This window comes from Pinus tabuliformis, chromosome 9, assembly GCF_031772625.1.
Source record: "Pinus tabuliformis cultivar Carrire ecotype Pingquan chromosome 9, CPIR1, whole genome shotgun sequence".
Lineage (NCBI taxonomy): Eukaryota > Viridiplantae > Streptophyta > Pinopsida > Pinales > Pinaceae > Pinus > Pinus tabuliformis.
In genome coordinates this window covers 1341315330-1341334135 of record NC_142307.1, presented here as the reverse complement: position 1 = coordinate 1341334135, position 18806 = coordinate 1341315330, and the positions used below count along the sequence as shown (strand labels likewise).

General features: G+C 38.9%; 1 protein-coding gene across 5 annotated transcripts in view; it reads right to left on the bottom strand.

Annotated features, from left to right (window-relative positions):
• LOC149153480 (uncharacterized) overlaps nt 1-18806 on the bottom strand; it is a 421588-nt gene that overhangs the window by 338038 nt on the left and 64744 nt on the right. For all 5 annotated transcript variants that reach the window (XR_016262822.1, XM_089440521.1, XM_089440522.1 and 2 more), the window contains exon 4: nt 9045-9093. Coding sequence is in view for 4 of the 5 variants with exons in the window: in XM_089440521.1 (XP_089296647.1) it covers nt 9045-9093 (49 nt within the window). In the remaining variant the exon portion in view is untranslated. The remainder of the gene's footprint in view (nt 1-9044; nt 9094-18806) is intronic.

Below are 18806 nucleotides of genomic sequence, written 5' to 3'. Positions count from 1 at the left end.
GAGGGTTTTCTTATTAAGCAATATCAGAGTACAATTTGGGTATCGAAACTGGCCTACCCAACAGAGAATTTCCTTAGCAGCTATACCTCACAGTTTGAGAGAAATCTCCTGGCTGAAACCCCGAAAAATCCTTCCAGCAGCTCCTCAGCACAAAACTGCTTTGCAACCCCAGCATCTGCCCAAACTGGACTGCGTCAACCCCAGGAGGCCCTGTGTTAGCTGCGCTGGCCCATCTGGTGCTCTATGCAGCACTTGGCTGCCTCTGCGTGGCCTTGCGTAAGCCCTTGCTGGCTCTGTGTCACCCTCCTTGGCTGTTGCGCTGCTCTCCCGACACAATCTATGCCTTCTCTGTTTCTCTGTACTCAATGCCCCTTAGCTGCTCTCCTGATCACTGATTCTATCTCTCTTAGCGAACCCCACTCTAGAGAATAGAATGACTGATCATCTGGTGTACTTCTCCAAGTGACCCTCAAGCCTCCTCTTATACTTTTCCTGTTGACATCTCAACGGTCGAGATTAAGTCACTAATCAACGGCTAAGATTAGATCTAGCTTGATCCATGTCTTTTGGACCACTCTAATACAGATTCATATTAATACACATTAATATTTTATTTTCCCTAAGTTTAGACTTAGGGACTCCATTAAAAATATTAATTATTTTAATATCTCCTGAACTATTTAGAATCTGCCCAAACCCTTTCTAGGTATTGGAGATCTCACGTGCCCCAATCTCTCCAGCAAATTTCATGGCTAGAGCACATCCGATGCTACCCCAAATCAACAAAAAAAATGATAAATATATATATATATATATATATATATATCATATATATAAATAAAAAGTTATATAAAAAAAAAACAACAACAACAAAAACACAGCATCGCCCGCCGCCATCAATTATTGAGTAGCCCTCTGCAACCGTCAATGCTGTCGAACAGCACGTTTTCGCGGTAGGCACCAGAAGCAAACTCGACACATCGACTGGGCTTAATGTCCACAACCGCCAGCATCCAAAGCTACGCAGCCATAGTTTTCGCTTCATACTTAGAACACTACTGGATTCCTATCAGCGCCGACAATCCCCCGTCAACCCAGTCTCAATCTATCGCTGCCTGTCCATATCTGAATCGAAGCCGCTGTTGAAAAAATCCCAGTGGTCGTTTGAAGAAAAGTCGTGCCTTGTTCCCCGTTGATGTCACACCTTGTCGACTGTTGCCCCATACGTTACCTTTGAATGTAAGTCCTATATAGTATATATATAATTATCTATGTTGCCAGGAAACGTGGGTTCGGGGACGGGTACATCATTTTTTGAAACAGGGTGCGTGGGTTCGTCGGGGGTATATATATATAATATAAATATTATATTTTATAAATTATAATATATGTGAATTTGTATATTTTTCAACTTTAAACAAGAAAACTAAAATATTTATGATTTAAACTTTAAATATTTAAACATGCACATCATTGAACATTCAACATTCACAATGAAATTTCAAAATTTCTAGTTTGATATCAAGTGCAAATTGGAGTTTACATATTAATAAGAATCATGATATATGTCCATTGTCATACTACATTCAAAATTTGTCTTAAGGCATCTCCAAACAAGAACTGGGAAATTTTAAAATACTAAAATAAAAATATCTAATGGTGAACAATGGCTTCCTCAAGCGATGTCATCAACATCACTCAAATCTTCAGTTAGCATGCTCTCCAGGTAGGGATGACTCTCATCTTGAGGCTCTTGCTCATCCATAGCAATTAGAGGTAGCTCAATAAGGCCATCTGGTTGTATCTCCTCGTCCACACACATAGCATCGTTTGTGTATTGGTCCCATCTCTTGAAAGGACCCTCGTATCCAGGGTCTTTTCAAGATATGAGACGAAGAGTGCTATGAACGTACACTAAGTTCTCTGCCTTCTTTGAGCCCAACATATTTCTTTTTACTAAATGGATAAAGGCATAACTACTCCAATTCCTCTGGCAAGATGAAGAACTAGCTACTTAGAATATTAGTGTAAGCCCATTAAATTAATTAAAAAATAAAATATAAAAGATAAAATGAACCCCAAAGAACCCAAAAGAACCTGATTTTGGGGTTCCAATTACCCATCATCAGGGTTCTCCGTACCCATCAAGACAAAAGAACCCAATTTTTTTTAATGAAGAACCCAGTTCTTATGGGTTCTTCTCAGAAGCACCCGAACCCGAATCCGGTACTTGGGGACGAGAACCCGGGACAGGTTCGAGAACCCCACCCCCGGGTTTGGGAACCCATGCAACATAAATAATTATATATATAACAAATAAAATATATATTAATTATATAAGCATTTATATTATTATTATTATATATAATAATTAATTAATTAATTAAAATAACCTATACATAGGAAAGTTATAAAAGAATATTACCTTATACCCTAAGCTCATCGACGAGAGCATAATGGAATCAACGACTGACGAAAAAAGAATGAAACCCAATTTGGAAATAACAAAAGGAATATTTTCAGAAACTTTATTTAGTTGCGCCCCAGTGCTATTTAAAATTAAGGGGACTCTTGCAGAGAAAAATGTCACTATTTCTATTTCGCCGATTGAAGGAAAAAAATTATATAAACCTAAAATCGCAAACCAATTAGTGATTCTCGAGTCAAATATAATCGAAAGACTAGACTCTCTTAACAAAAAACAATATGACATAACCAATGTACAATTAAACATTGGGGATTATACATTTACAATGAAATTCTCTGTCCAAACCCTATGGAATGATCAAGGTGACATTATTTTGGGTTCACCCTAGATGGAAACCCTAGGGTTTTGTTCTCACCTGCCACCTACACCTGCCTACAAGTCCGTGAGAAGAGCCTTAACCCCACAAAATGTGGTTGATGGCAGGGAACTCAAAGAAAGTGTTGTCACACTAATCCCAACTCTCTTCGTTTGAGCTATCTCCTAGGTTAGCTAAGGGGGGTGGTCCCTAATGAAAAGTTAAGTTAAAAGATGTGAGTTTCTAGGAGAGTGTTATAGTGAAAATGGATTACTTTTAAGGATTTATGAGAAAATATGAAGTGAGCAACTTGAAATAACAATGCCAATCATTAATATGACAAAACCATAAAACCAGTGCCTTATAAGGAATTTGCTCAACAATTTAAAGATATATTTGCTCAAAGTAAAATGCAATGCTCTCAAAAGAGAAAGCAAAGTAACCCTAAAATGTAAACAAAAATTGTTAGCACAAGATATGTAAGATACAAAATGTTTTTGAGATAATACTCTTTATAAATCAAAACATGTGAAACATATCTTGCCAAAACCCAAAAATTAGTAATTAACTTGGAAATGTAAAAGAAAGGAAGTGTTAAACCAAGACATCAATATGCAAATAAACTTGAAGCATGAAAAGAAAGCACTTATTTGACAGAATTACAATACTTGCTTTTGGAATAGACTTTGCATATGAAAACTCAAACCATCAAGAGACAGGTAAAATAAATGTAATGGAAAGTGATCTTGATTAATTTTATTGATTATCTCTACAACAAGATTGCAATTTAACTCTTCAATCCTCAGAACTTACCCTCGCCCAAAGATATGAATCTCACAGTGAAGAGTCAATAGAGGAGTAAAAGATCCCTAAGATGTCTACTTCAACAAACTTATGTTGAAGGTAAAATTTTAATGAGGCTTGGAGCCTTCCTATACTCAAATGCCTAGATGAAATGCATGTAAGTTTTTCCCCAAAAAAGAGATTGATTTGCAATGTTTGAAAATGAAATAGTGCTCAACAGTAGTTGCAATTATAACCTCAATTGGAGGAATTAGCTTATAAGTGTTGCATGTGTCTCATCAATGAATTAAAATGATACAAGTAATTTGCTTGAAAGTAAAATTTGTTTCAAATCGACAATGATAATAAATTGCTCCAATATTCAAGATAACAATGTAGCATAAAAATGAAGCATGTATTCAAGTGCTCATGAAATAATTTACCAAGGTAAATGGTAACGAATCAAAGTTTGTTAAGAATATAAAATGCTTGCATGTAAAGGATGAATTGCCCAAAGTAAAGTGTAAGCTTGTAGCTCCAAGCAACAATGAGATAGAAAATGCAAAGCTCAAATGAAATTGTAACAAACTTTAACTTAAAAATTAAATGTGATAGTGAGGTTGTGTTAATTCCCAATTAAAGCATGCATGTAAGTGAATGAAATGTGAAATTTTAAACCATGCAAATGTCAATCCACCAAGAGAAGCCTCCCTCTAAATGGGGAGATAGGATACCATGGGAGAAATCCCAAGCTCCCACAAACAAATTAGATCTTTTATTAATATTATAATGAGAAGAGGGTCCTTCAAAGTCCTCAACTAAACCTCAAGGAAAGTCTTCACAGTAATTGCTTGAAACATGGACACCAGACCTCTTTTCTTGAGAAAGTAATGACAATATTTCACAAAACTTATGCAAGGGACACAAGGTGAAAGTTTCCTCCAAATGCTCATAGCTTAGAGAGGAAAATGGGTAGCCCTCTAGTGAACTCGACTTTGGTCAAAATAAGCCTCAAAAGGGCTTATGGCATCCTTGGAAATCGAACCCCGAACACTTGCCAAAGGTCCTGCAAACACTTGTTAGATGTTGCGGGAAGTTGCTCTTCAAAATCTGTCACACAAGAGTTAGCAAACAATCCAAACAATGGCTACAAAAGAAGTTAAGTATTAATGGAAAAATCAACAAGATAAAATGTATATGTATAATTATAATTCACAAAAAGCTAAGCTAAAGAGTGAGAGTAAACTCTCGTCTTTTCTTAGTCGTCTTCAAGCTCTTAGATAGCAAATGAAAGAAATAAAATACAATGTTTTTTAAAAGAGATTTAAATTTAGAAGTACTCGGCTTGTGTACAAGTTATGTTCCAAAAACCCCTGCAAAACCACTTTGTAAGATAAGACTATGAAGGCTCAAAGAACAAATGAGAGCTCCTTTAAGAATATATCAAGAGTGGGTTGGTCTCTCTAAAGACTTCCCGTCACGCTTGATTTTGTGATCCCAACAAGATGTTCCCTCTACAAAACTTAATCAAAAATTAGTTCCATATAGATTCAGCAATAAACAATGATAAGAAACTCCAGAGATTTATTTAAAACCAACTAGAGCAGTCTATACCTAGAGCATACTTCTAAATCAAATGTCAAAGCAAAATAGCTCTGCATTAACAAATCTACAAGAGCATATGGAAACAAATTAGATCAAAGCATGAGTAAAAAAATTATACCAATGATCAACAATTCAATGATTCATCACACTCGAAAAGGAAGAACACCTCATAAATGAAACCCCAAAGTATTTATTGATATTTCTGAAAGTGTACAAGGCAACAGCGCTTCCGTAAGCACAATACCTAGTAACAATATCATACAATATGAGAGCCCATGGCTCCATTATGTAGAGCGTTAGGAGAAAATCCCAATGTAGAGTGATTAAACAAGTGGCATGAGGTGACAATCCCAAAGAGAAATTTGAATTTGTTGAATGGAATTCCAATGCCAAGTGTAAAAATCGAATTTTGGCAAGTGGACATCATTTTTTTCTTCCCTTATGTCCCAAATTCGAATTTCATGATGGAATGACAAGTGTATATGGGTGGTAAACCATGTGGGGACAATTTCCCACAAAAAAATCCACCAAATATTCTCTCAATTCTTCCCAAATGTGCATTAACTTCACAAATTCGAATTTCCAAGTAAGCAGTTTTCTCATTTAATGCCAGAAATTCAATTTTATTTGAGCATATGTAATTTCCTTGATTTTAAGAGTCCACATCACCTTGAGACTTCACTTTAACTCCCCCATAATTTTCCACCTCTTTTCCACAACATTTAGCATGTGTGGATATTTATTTTTCTCCATTTATTTAATTTATGGCTTAATTAATTGCCAGATTTCCCATTAAACTTAGGAAAGTTTCAAAACACATTTTTAACTCCTCAAAGTGTGTCATAATAGAAAGTTGAAGGGGAGAGGTGCAAATTCATTACTCATACCCCATACAACTTCTCTAGACATCACTTATTACATTACAAATACAATTTTATTAACAATGTCCGCAGTGCAGAAAATCTAAAAATTTAAAAAAATACTACCTAGACTTAACCAAATTCCACGAAATTTTTTGTGTGATCTAATATGGTAATATACATTGACTCTAGACACTAAGATGTGTTAGGGGCTCAACCTTCAAACCATCACCCCGGATTTGGAGCAAAAAGAATGAAAAACCCAGAAAATTATCCGCCTCTGAAAAAAATGGATAATTAATTAGATATAAAAAACACTCCAAGGTGTACTTGTTTGTTGATCAAGTCCCAACATTCTAGGCTTGTTACAGACTCAAAACTCATCATTACTAGTATCACTTATTATAGTTCCCCACAGGGTGTGAAATCTGGGTACAAAAAGATGATGAGAAATAGAAGTAGAGTTTAAAAACTCTTGTTGACTGATGATATATGATGGTACAAGTGTCCTTTGGATCATCCTTGGGCATGGAGTTTTCGTATAATCATCAGGTGCCACTCTAGTGGTCAACAGGTCCTTTATCCTAAATACAAAAAATAAGTTTTTGACATTTTCCTACAAAAAGAAAAAAATTAACACTATAGGATGTTACAATGAAGCCAAACTCCATAACACCAGAAGACATACAAGATATTTCAAAAGTAATTTTTCAAGAAGGTAAAAAAGTACTACAAAGTATGCAAAGAGAAATTGACAAAATCAACGTTGACAAAAACGAAGAAGTCGCCTCAAGGACCACATTGAAAAATTATTGACACAAATTAAGAAGCTTAAAAAGGAAAAAAAATCGTTGAAAAACAAACTAAGAGAACTCAACACAAAAGACGTATCAAAGTATTCAAACGTAACCGCCCAAGTTGAAGAAAAAGGAATGAATATTGATCCAATCAATATCAAAACTCAAGAAGGTGACAAACCAATTGAAAGGAAAACATATTCAGATGTTACAGTTCACACGATGAAAAATCCAAATGAAGATTATGTAGCCAACTCAACAACAATAGTACCTGAAGTAAATCAAGAAGTTGTCACATGATAAGGGAACATCAAACCACAAGAACTCCTTATCGACATCTGAATCACAAGAGCAGACAACTTAATCAATCTGCATAAATATATCACTCAAGAAAGAAACAACAAACTTATGTTCTGAAGAATGCTAAAGTTTGCATAATTCAGTCTGGTAATAACAGTTCATTACAAATTTCCAATGATCGAAAGATTCCAAAGAAGATTGATTTAGGATGGTCATATCCCTTCTCAGTTCAACAATTTTGTTTATCACTCAGAGGATCATATCATCTTGTATCAACGAAGATGACAGTTCTGAGATGAGAAGACATTCGAAACAGAAAAAATGATCAAGCTTTTTCATCAGTAAGCTTTGAGGACAAAGCTTACTGAACAGAAAGGCAATGTTATGAATAAAATATATATAAAAATAATATAAATATAAACAATGATGATAATTGTAATAATGATTAATTAATTAGTGAATAGTATTGAAGAGGCATGTCTATAAGGACATGACCATTTGTGAAGGTTTACTTGCCTAGGTATACAAGCAGACCCTCACCCTCATTTGTAATCAACTCACTTGTATTCAAATATTCTTATATATAATTACTTGTCCTACATTGGATGTATTTATCTTCGAAGTATTCTGAAGATTATTGCAGTGTATGAATTTTGTTCGTTACATTGGTATCAAAGCATTCCTATGAGTATACGAACTTTGCTCGTTGCCCTGAACTCTATCTCCTAAAAGGTGGGGGACCTGCTAAAAATAGTAACTCTCTCTAATTTGTGTAAAATTATCTTTGAATCATCACTAAACCCATACTGCAACCAGTCTCCCTAGAAACCAACCCCCAGACCAAGCAAAACTGCATTTGCATGTCTCTAAACCTCCAACTTGATGAAATGTGCTAGTCATTAACACTCCAAATTTGCAAGGAGCAAAATTGAATGATTAACAGAAGTTAAAAAAACAAGCCAAATTGTCAAAATATGTTGATGATTAATTGTAAATTCAGTAACACTTGTAACCTCACCCTCTTCAAAGCTTATTAGCATAACTACCAAGCAATTTGTGATGCCTAGATTTATAGTGTGCAGATATTTTGGTAGCACCCAAGAATCATGGGCCATATGACATGCTTTTAACTTCATACCCAAAAGTTATATTTGCTCAATGTTATAGATTAAAAATCCTTGCAATTTCCAAATTTCTCTAAAACTGAAGTAGTGGATAATAAATGGGTACGGAAGTCGTGTTGATGATGGCCATGGGTAATGACGCCCAATTCAGCTCTATATAAACAAGTCAAATGTGCATGTTGAGATCATTATGGTTAAAAATTGTAGAGCAGTCTATGAGGTGTTTAATGTCGGATAATACCTTGTGGGTATGCTATAGGAGGCACCACATCACAGTTTGAGGATCACACATCATCTCTTGTCTTGTATATTATCTCAGGTAAATTACATTCTTCCTTGTAATTTGCCTATAACAATTACATACTACTGAATTTGCCTATTTACTTCCTTTTTCACATTTATACTGTTCCCAAGTGAGTTTCCATGTGCTACTCTTACATTGGAATAGCCCGCAATGCAAAAGATGAAACTATGACATCTAAATCCAGATTTGGGAAATGGAGACTGCTAAGCAACTTAAATGAAAGCCTAGATTTCAATTCAAGGAACTTTTATAGCACTAGCCACATGTTTTCTTTCAATCATGTCATCGAGTGTCAACTACAATTTCTGACAGACTGCAACCCTAGAAAACCTGACCCTTTCCCACAATAACCTCTGCTGTTATGACCCCTCCCTTGTGACAGTCAGTGCATCTGCTCCAATGTAGCTCTAATGGAGGTTCAATTTTCAATACCTTAAAAGACAAGAGTTTCCCTTACAATAGAAAATTGTGCCAGAAATTGTACATACCTTTTGTAATTCCCAAGAGCACATCTTCCTTCCACTGTCTTTTGTCCATCTGCAAAGAACAGATATTCTCTCACAAATAAGAACCCACTGAAACGATTTCCACCAATGGAACCAGAACTAAGACTGTGATAATGAATTAGTGCCAACGACAAAATCTAAAAGAAATATTCATTATAACTGCTGTTTATTTGACAGAATGATGACAGTTCAGTTGTTTCATTCAGATAGCATGCATGAACTTTCTCTTTTGCCATGCCTTTGACAATGTAAAGTAGGTCCTGTACTATTCTTAATAGTATAAATTACTATTATGGCGTGTCATTTAAAGCACTCTAGAACAAGGGCTATAGATTAGTATAAATCCTAACTTTTTTGTTTGATTAAAAAAAACTAACTTTATCCAAGGTCTCACTTGAAAGTACTGTAGCCATAATCAATCACCAGTCATGCACCCATCGAATTTTAGCAACATGGCCCCTGTTCCATTCTTGTATGTCCCAACCCGAATGTAGAAATAACAAGTTATGAAAAGACAAACCCAATATGAAATAAAGAGGAGAGTTTCAAATATCTTCAGGGCAAATAAAAACTGACCTTACATAAGGCAAGCCAACAACTTAGCAGGACTGGCAAAACGATCTGTAAATCCTCAGATAACCAGGTGACATTGATGATGCAAACCAAGAAGGCCAGTTTGGCCAATGTCACAGCAGCATTCAAGAAGAAAACACTGTTGAAAAGAAACTAAGTGCCAAAAACATTGGTGTCAAAACAGTTGCATGAGGACCAAAAAAGCAGTGTGTTGGAAACAAGGATGACAACATACCATTCACTAGCATAATGCAAAGCTATTAAAAACTAAAGCAAGTAAAGAGTACTAGATGTTAGCTTTTGGGGTTACTACGAAAGTGTTTACACCATGTTTGGGGGTGCTTCATGATATTTGGGGCACATGGTGTATGACCAGCCCCTTGACGGTCCATGATCGATTTTCACATTGGTGATAATCCGCAATGGACCTGCACAATGGAGATGCCTTACTCAGTGGTTGCTGGACCTCAATTGAGTGCTTGCATGACAATGTTCCTTTGGGAGTTGGAAATCTTAAGATAACTTAATGACATTCTATAGCTGGCTACATGGAGGACACTGCTTGCTTGGGGAGCTGTTAACCACTAAATTTACCCCCTTGCATATTTAGAGGATTAATGACCAACACACTTCATCGCCCTGGAGGTTCAAAGACATATTCAGATACAACTTTGCTTAAGCTGGGAGTTGGTTCCCAAAAAGATTGGTTGCAGTATGGATTTAGTGCGTTCCTTTACTCAAACACAGTTGTTGCACAAAGAATGGACAGAGTTGCTATTTATAGCAGTTCTCCTACCTTTTAGGAGACTATGTTCAGAGGCTTGCATGGCAGTGTTGATTACATATTCAGAGTATTTATTGTTGAAATTTCTAATTCTATCCATTAGAAATTTATTCTGTATTCTTCTGGTTTATTTCTTCTACTTGTTAAATTCGAACAAGTTATTTAAAACATATAAATAACGAAATAAACACAATACAGTCTCAACATCTACAAATCATCAGCTGAAAGAAAACAAACACACAAGTGACACCGTTATTTTTGGACAAATGTCCCCGGAAAAACCCAATGCGGGAAAACTGGTGCAGCTATTCTGAGGGTTTATTATTATGCAGTATTTCCTTGAGTACAACTGGGTGCCAAACTGGCTCACCCGACAGAGAAAAATAACTGGCAGCAATACCTCTCTATTCGAAAACAGGTATTCAGAAAACCTGTCCCACGAAACCCTCTCCAGCGACTCTGAAGCACTGTGCTGGCCCTTCTGGCCTCTACATCAGCCCCAAACCCCTCTGCGTCAACCCTCTGAGGCACTACGCAGCCTCTGGGACCCTCTACGTCACTCCAGTTGCTCTCTGCGTGGATGACGCAATCCCTCTGGCCTCTGCGTTGTCTCTGCTGGGCTCTGCATGGCCTGCTCTGGTTGCTGCTTCTCACTCTCTGCCTCTGCGCTGGTCTCTTGGCACTGTCTCTGCCTCTTTGTCCAGTATTCATTGCCCCTCGTTGTTGATCATTGATTCGACTTTGCTTAGCAAACCCCGCTCTAGCAAAACAAATGATTGATCACTCTAGTGTGTTCTCCAACTGACCCTTAAGCCTCCTCTTATACTTTTCTCATTGGTCCTTCAACAGCCGAGATTAAATCTCTAATCAACGACTAAGATTAGATTTGGCTCGATCCATGACTTTTGGAACCTTGTAACCCAGTTTTATATTAATACCCATTAACATTTTATTTTTCCTAAGTTTACACTTAGGAACTCCATTAAAAATATTAATTATTTTAATATCTCCCAAACCGGGTACAATATGTCCAAAACATTTCTGGGTCTTCGAGATCTCATGTGCTTTAACCTCTCCACCAATTTTCATGGCTAGAGCACATCCGATGCTACCCCAAATCAGCACTCCCTCTTAGCGAGGACTGTGCTCTAGTAATACTCCACACTGAGCATCACCCTGATTATTCGGCATCGGTACCTGTGTTGATGCTAGGCCTTCCCGCCCAACATCCTCTGCGCTGCTACCCATGGCCCTGCCACTGCCACTGCTGCATCCGTATAGCAGCTCCCTCTGCATCCTGCACTGGTGGTCCATCCTCACGACACTGCATCTGCACTGCATCCCCTCTCATCATGTTGCATCGTGCTACTACACTGCAACTCAGTTACTGAGAAGTAAGTAACTGATCCACACAACTTCTGACATCCCTGTCAGGCTAGAAACACTCTCGATGTTGAAGCTCCCTCTACGTTGCTGCAACAACTCCTTGCATCTCGCACCGCTGCAAACCTCTATGTGCCATCCTGCACTGTTGTAGCATGCTAGCCTCGCGCTACCTGGGGACTCCTGCACTGTAGCACCCTCTGTCACTTCATCCACATCCGTCTCTACCCACATCCACCAGTCCTGCTACTCTCTCTTCGGGGCTCCTGTAGCAAGGTATAATCCAAGAGGTTGGGTACCTCAAGGATCCTGCCCCTCATCGCCTGTAGTCCTCCTAACTACAGCTCGATGTCTCCCCACCTCTTCTCTAGAGGTACATGAGCACTCATGGCACAATCGTCATCCTCCTCGACTTCCTTCTCCGCCTTCATTGGCGCTGCCTTAGAGTCAGACGCCTCTCCCTTGTTCTTCTTCCTCGGACACTGGTTCGCATAATGACCCAGTTCCCCACAGTGGAAGCACTTGACCTTGGAGAGGTCCTTCTTCCTCTTCTCCTGCTTTCCTGCAGATGCCAGAGCTACATCCTCTTCCTCTTCCTTCTTGATCTGGACTCCTTTGCTGCTACTTCCCGCCTTGCTCAACTGCCTGATCTCCTCTTGACAAAGAGCCGCCCACAATTCTTCCCAATCTGGAAGATCCGCCCTGCCCAGTATGCTCTAGACAAATGTCTCCCACTCCTCGGAGACTGCATTAAGTGCGGTCCTTACCATCATTTCCTCATCCGGCGTGGCCCCTATGGAAGTTAGTTGGTCCCAGATCTCCTTTAACCGACCGAGGAAGTGATCTATCTGCTCCCCCTTCTGCATCTGGTATGACCGCAGCTGATTCTCAAGTAACATCTTCCTCTGCACTGAAGTATGTTAGTACAACGTCTTCAAGGTGTCCCACATTTTCTTTGTCGTCTCCTTCTCGGCAATATGTTGGACCACATGATTCTTGACCCCATCAAGGATGATGCATTTTGCCTTAGTCATTGCCTCCTCATACTTCTCATTAGTTGTTGACTCAACTGGGATAGCCATTGTTCTCAAGGCGAAGCCCTTGATGCGATGTCTATCTAGAATGGATAGGATCCTGGCCTTCCAGACCACAAAGTTAGACGCCCCGTCCAGCCTGTCCTAATCCCTCAGCCCATTCACGGCCATCTCTCTGCTCTTCTGTCGACTCCTCCGAATCTCTCCACTTCCCTCTGGAAGTTCTCCTTTCGACTCCTACTGAGTCTCTCTACTTCCCGCCTGGAAGTTCTCTGCTAGACTCCCTCTGAGTCTTGATTTCCCTTCTGGAAATCCTCCTACCAAACATCAAGTAGCACCTCTCCGATCTTTTGTGCACCTGCAACACTGATCCGAATTCCTTGGCTAGAAAGCCGCCTCGATAGCAACTCCCTCTACCTTGGTTTTTCCCTATTAGGTACTGTTATGAGTTCTGACCACAGTACCCCACTAGCTTCGCTCCTGCAAACTGCCCATAGCTTCCTATGCCCCAGCAACTGAAGGATTGAGCCTCTAGGCTCTACGCAATCCCGGCACTGGCAAAACAGCTCCCTCAGCCAACTGCGTCAACCCTCCTGGTCTCTGCGTGAGCCTCTCTCTGCCCTCCTCAGCCTCTGCGCTGGCCTCTCTCTAGCCCGGACTGATGATGCAGTCCCTCTGCGTCAACCCTTCTTATGTCACTTCTGCAAGGATCAACTTTTGTCACTCAGAAGAGCTGATTCTATTGCAAATGCTCTGCTTAGCTGATGCCTTCAGCTCTCCTGTGATCTGCAACCACGCTCTGATACCATATTGAAATTTCTAAGTCTATCCATTAGAAATTTATTCTGTATTCTTCTGGTTTATTTCTTCTACCTGTTAAATTCGAACAAGTTATTTAAAACATATAAATAACGAAATAAACACAATACAGTCTCAACATCTACAAATCATCAGCTGACAGAAAACAAACACACAAGTGACACCATTATTTTTGGACAAATGTCCCTGGAAAAACCCAATGCGGGAAAACCGATGCAACTATTATGAGGATTTATTATTATTCAGTGTTTCCTTGAGTACAACTGGGTGCCAAACTGGCTCACCCGATAAAGAAAAATAACTGGCAGCAATACCTCTCTATTCGAAAACAAGTATTCAGAAAACCTGTCCCACGAAACCCTCTCCAGCGACTCTGAACTTTGAAGCACTGCACTGGCCCTTCTGGCCTCTGCGTCAACCCTCTGAGGCACTGCGCAACCTCTAGGACCCTCTACGTCACTCCAACTGCTCTTTGCGTGGATGACCCAATCCCTCTGGCCTCTGCGTTGTCTCTTCTGGGCTCTGCGTGGCCTGCTCTGGTTGTTGCTTCTCACTCTCTGCCTTTGCACTGGTCTCTTGGCACTGTCTTTGCCTCTCTGTCCAATACTCATTGCCACTCGTCGTTGATCACTGATTCGACTTTGCTTAGCAAACCCCGCTCTAGCAAAACGAATGACTGATCACTCTGGTGTGTTCTCCAACTGACCCTCAAGCCTCCTCTTATACTTTTCTAGTTGGTCCTTCAATGGCCGAGATTAAATCTCTAATCAACGGCTAAGCTTAGATTTGGCTTGATCCATGACTTTTGGAACCTTCTAACCGAGTTTTATATTATAATACCCATTAATATTTTATTTTTCCTAAATTTAGACTTAGGAACTCTATTAAAAATATTAATTATTTTAATATCTCCCAAACCGGTTACAATCTGTCCAAACCATTTCTGGGTCTTGGAGATCTCATGTGCTTTAGCCTCTCCACCAATTTTCATGGCTAGAGCACATCCGATGTTACCCCAAATCAACACTTATGAGTTAAGTCACCATGTTTGGCGAACAAAATCTTTCAAATTCGAAGTTCGCCGAATTTGTTCGATTTGGTTTGCCGAACATCAAGGCAAACCTGAACTTCAACTGGATTCAAACCCAAACCCAAACACGATCACGAATAAAATTTAAAATTTCGATTAAATTCGAAATTCAGTTCGAGTTGTTTTGGTGGTTGATAATAAAAAAAATTATAAAAATCAAAACCCTAAACTTCGCACTCGCAGCCTCACAATGCACACTTCACTCTCGACCCTTGTGGCAGCACCGCCTGCATCTACGCTCGAGTATCGACTCTTGACATCAGATAGCAGTTCCTTCACTTACTTAAACCAAATCCCGTAACAAATCTCGTAACAATTTTTTTATGCAAGAACAACAATCTTATGAATCCCGCAATAAGAATTAATCCACATGCACAATTAGCAAGCCTTCAGACTTCCATCCAATTTAACCCTTCCATAACATAATTTACAGATGCGACTGATCTCAAGTAATGGTTCCTTCCACGCCTGAGGATCACCAATGGAAACAGAGTCCTCAGAGAGGTTTATATAGGTCCTAATTCACTATTATAAATTTCCCCTGCAAGTGCTATTTCAGATGTCCGCTACCACTACCCCTGTACAATGGTGATATGTGATCTTCTTGCTGCAGCGTTTTTGTTGTACTTTGTGTTTGTTAAAAATGACATTTTCTTTCAAGAAGAAATATTCAAATGGCATTCAATGTTTCACAAAGGAAATAGGACTACTAGGAGCTATTTTTATTCTCATTTTCTTATTTTGGTATTAGTTTCTGAACAAGATTGATATCACTAATCTTTGATTTGAGAATTGTTAGTCATTTTGTAAGATGTAGTTTTCCAGTTCAATTTGAGATTTCTGAGATATCCTTTAACACACAATTAATTTAATGTTCATGTGCTTTCTTCTTGATGCAATATATATTCTAGGAACTCCTGTGCTGCATGATAATGAAATATTGCAAGGTGCTTTCTATTTGAAACTTTAAAATTTATATATATATATATATATCAAATTTCTAGTATGACGAATTTAATGCCGAACTTTATCGCCAAAATTTTAAGTGTCGAACTTCATTCGAACTTCAAAGTTGCCGAACTCGAACACGAACACGGTGATTTAGCTTACGATTTCAGGATTACAATGAGACTTCTCGAGGTTACATGCATGACAATTGCAGTGACAATTTCAATTCGGAGTCTTGCATGTCAGTTGCGATGATATATTTGAGATCCTTGTAAGCTCACAATTCTGATGAGCTACTTTCGAGCAATAAGCAAGACAGGTCTATCCTTAGCATGTTTTGCACATCAAATCTGGCTACATATTCGAACTCCCCACTGTAAACCGAGTCCAATGAATGATTTCATCAACATGCGTGGTACTTCTATTTTTAGTCATCTTTGCATGGCAATTATGACAGCATATTTCGACTCCTCATGCAAATCTGAGTCTAATGAGTATGATATTTGAGGAATACGAACAATTTATTATTTTTAGTAGTAGCCCTGCATGAATGACACGTGCCAGACTCGGGAGTTGACATTTGGCAGCATCTAGGATGGACAAGTGACAAGATCTAGATGCACAGCTGTCATGAAGGTGTCAAGAAAAGCACATGGATTAACTGAAGGATCTCTAGAGTTGTCAGAGGTCACATGCATGGACAGGAGTTGAGGTGGCATTGGGACAAGTCAACTAGGAGTTAGTGATAGCTAACTGAGATATCCCCACAGTGGACTAGAGCGAGAGGCACTCCACATCAGTTTTTCAAATAGTCCTTAATTTATTACAACCACTTGTGAGGACACCAATCCTCTGTAAGCAGCAGCTTACAAAAAATTGCAGGCTCCAACATGTCATGAAGATGAGGACACCAATCCTTAGTAAGCACCAACTCACAGTTGTTTAGACTCAAACCTGTTTTATAGATGACAACACTCCTCTTTTGCAATTCAATTCAATCTAGCACTCTGTTATTCATTGTTCAATTGTCAATATTTAGGCTTCTAGTCTAGTCAAAAATAAATCTGCCCACCTGGCAATTTACATCCAACATTGCACTTGTTGTACCAACACTTAATTGGCCTTTACAGTCCTTATAATTCTATTGTCACTTCTCTTTAAGCTGTCCTATAGGCCTACTGCCTAGATAGACCTGGCTTGGCCTTGAACAAAGATAAAAACATAGAAAAAAATACAAGAAAATATAGAGAAATTACATCTTGCAGCCCTTCCATAACAGCCTAGCATTCAACAGAATTTAACCTTGGCTTTTAACAAGACTCGACATCCTTAGCTAAACTCAGTCTCCTCAACAAAACTCAACATGCCTTTCAACAAACCTCGGCTTGCCCTCCAACAAAACTCGGCTTGCCCCTCTTTGTTCAGAAGATGTGAACCCTTGTTTTGTTCCTCTATTCTTTTGCTAAAGACTCATAGAACAGATCCAAAATTGCTTGATTCAGTGGTTAAAAATGCTCCTTATCACACCTATTTATGGTGCATTTAAGCTCTAGACTATTAGTTTTTGTAGCATTGGAGGCGTTCTTGTCTTGAAACTGTGTGGAGAGGCTAAAACATAGAAGTTCTCCATAACCCTGAAATCGTTTCTGGAAATTCCACCTAGAAGTGTCTCAATTAGATTATTAGCCTATTTTTAAATATTCTCTAAGTCTAAACTTAGGAAAAGGGGTTAATTAATCAAAATTAATTGAGATAAGGTGTGAATCATCTAAAAACTCACACGGATCGATTGGGAAATAATCTTAGCCGTCGATTAAGATTTAGTTTTGGCCGTTGGAGGTCCAACAGAAGATTATAAGAAGAAGTCGATGGGTAGATGAAGAACATACTAGAGCAGAAACTGAGTGATTTAGGCGGATCGATTTTCGAGTAGCAAAGTGATTCAGCGAGACGATTCGAGCCAGAGATCGAGTAGCAGTTGACAGAGGAGTGAGGAAGTATTCCGGTGGAGGTTTCCAATGCCAAAAGAGTCAGATTTGTGAAAATTTGCTGCAATAATTTATTTATTTCTCCTACTTATTTATGATGAGTTATTTACCAATACCTCAATAAATACCAAAATAAATTCAATTGCAGACTTCACAAACTAGAACTGAAAATTAAACGGCAAGAGAAACATCATCATATGAACAATCACATTGACACACTTGTTTTTGGACAATCGTCCCCGAAAAAACCCAATGTGGGAAAACCGGTGCAACATATCTAAGGATTCTTATTATTAGCAGTAAATATATGAATACAATCTAGAATGCTCATCTAACAACCCTTTACAAAGAAAATATTGGCGGAAAATCTAAGTGAGTTTTACCTCACTTCACCTGGCAGAATTCCGGCTAATCCGGCACAAGACTGGCTAACCCTGGCTATTTCTGCGTTGGCTCTACGTCAACCCTACGTCACCTTCTCTGCCCTCTGCGTCGACTCTCCCGGTTGTTCTGGCAGTTCCCGACAGTTCCCGATAGTTTCGGCAGTTCCCGGTAGTTCTGGTTGTTCCGGCAGTTTTGGATTCTGCATGACAGGCAGCTTTTCTGCTCTGAGTTGGCCCTTCTGGCTCTGCGTCAGGGCTACGTGGGCCCAGACTGGCCCAGCATCAGCGCTCCCGGCTACTGTGTTGCTTCTCTGCAAGCTCTCTCCGCCTCTCTGTTCTGTATTTTCCGGAAAGTCCTTCTCGGATTCTCTCTGCCCCTCAGCTGCAAGATCTCCCCAATCGATTTTCCTCTTGAGAACTTCTCACCTCAAAAAATCAATTTCCTCAATCTCTCTGTGTGTGTTTCCAAATGAACCCCAAGCCTCCATTTTATACTTTTCCTATTGAGTCTTCAACGGCCGAGATTAAGTCTCTAATCAATGGCTAAGATTAAAACATGAATTGATTTGCCTTCTAGATCATTCTCACCCATATTTTGATTAATACCCATTAATATTTTAATTTCCCTAAGTTTAGACTTAGGAACTCCATTAAAAATATTAATTATTTTAATAAAATACAATCCGGGTGGAATTTCACCAAACGGTTTCTGGGTTCTTTAGAACTCATGTGCCTTAACTTC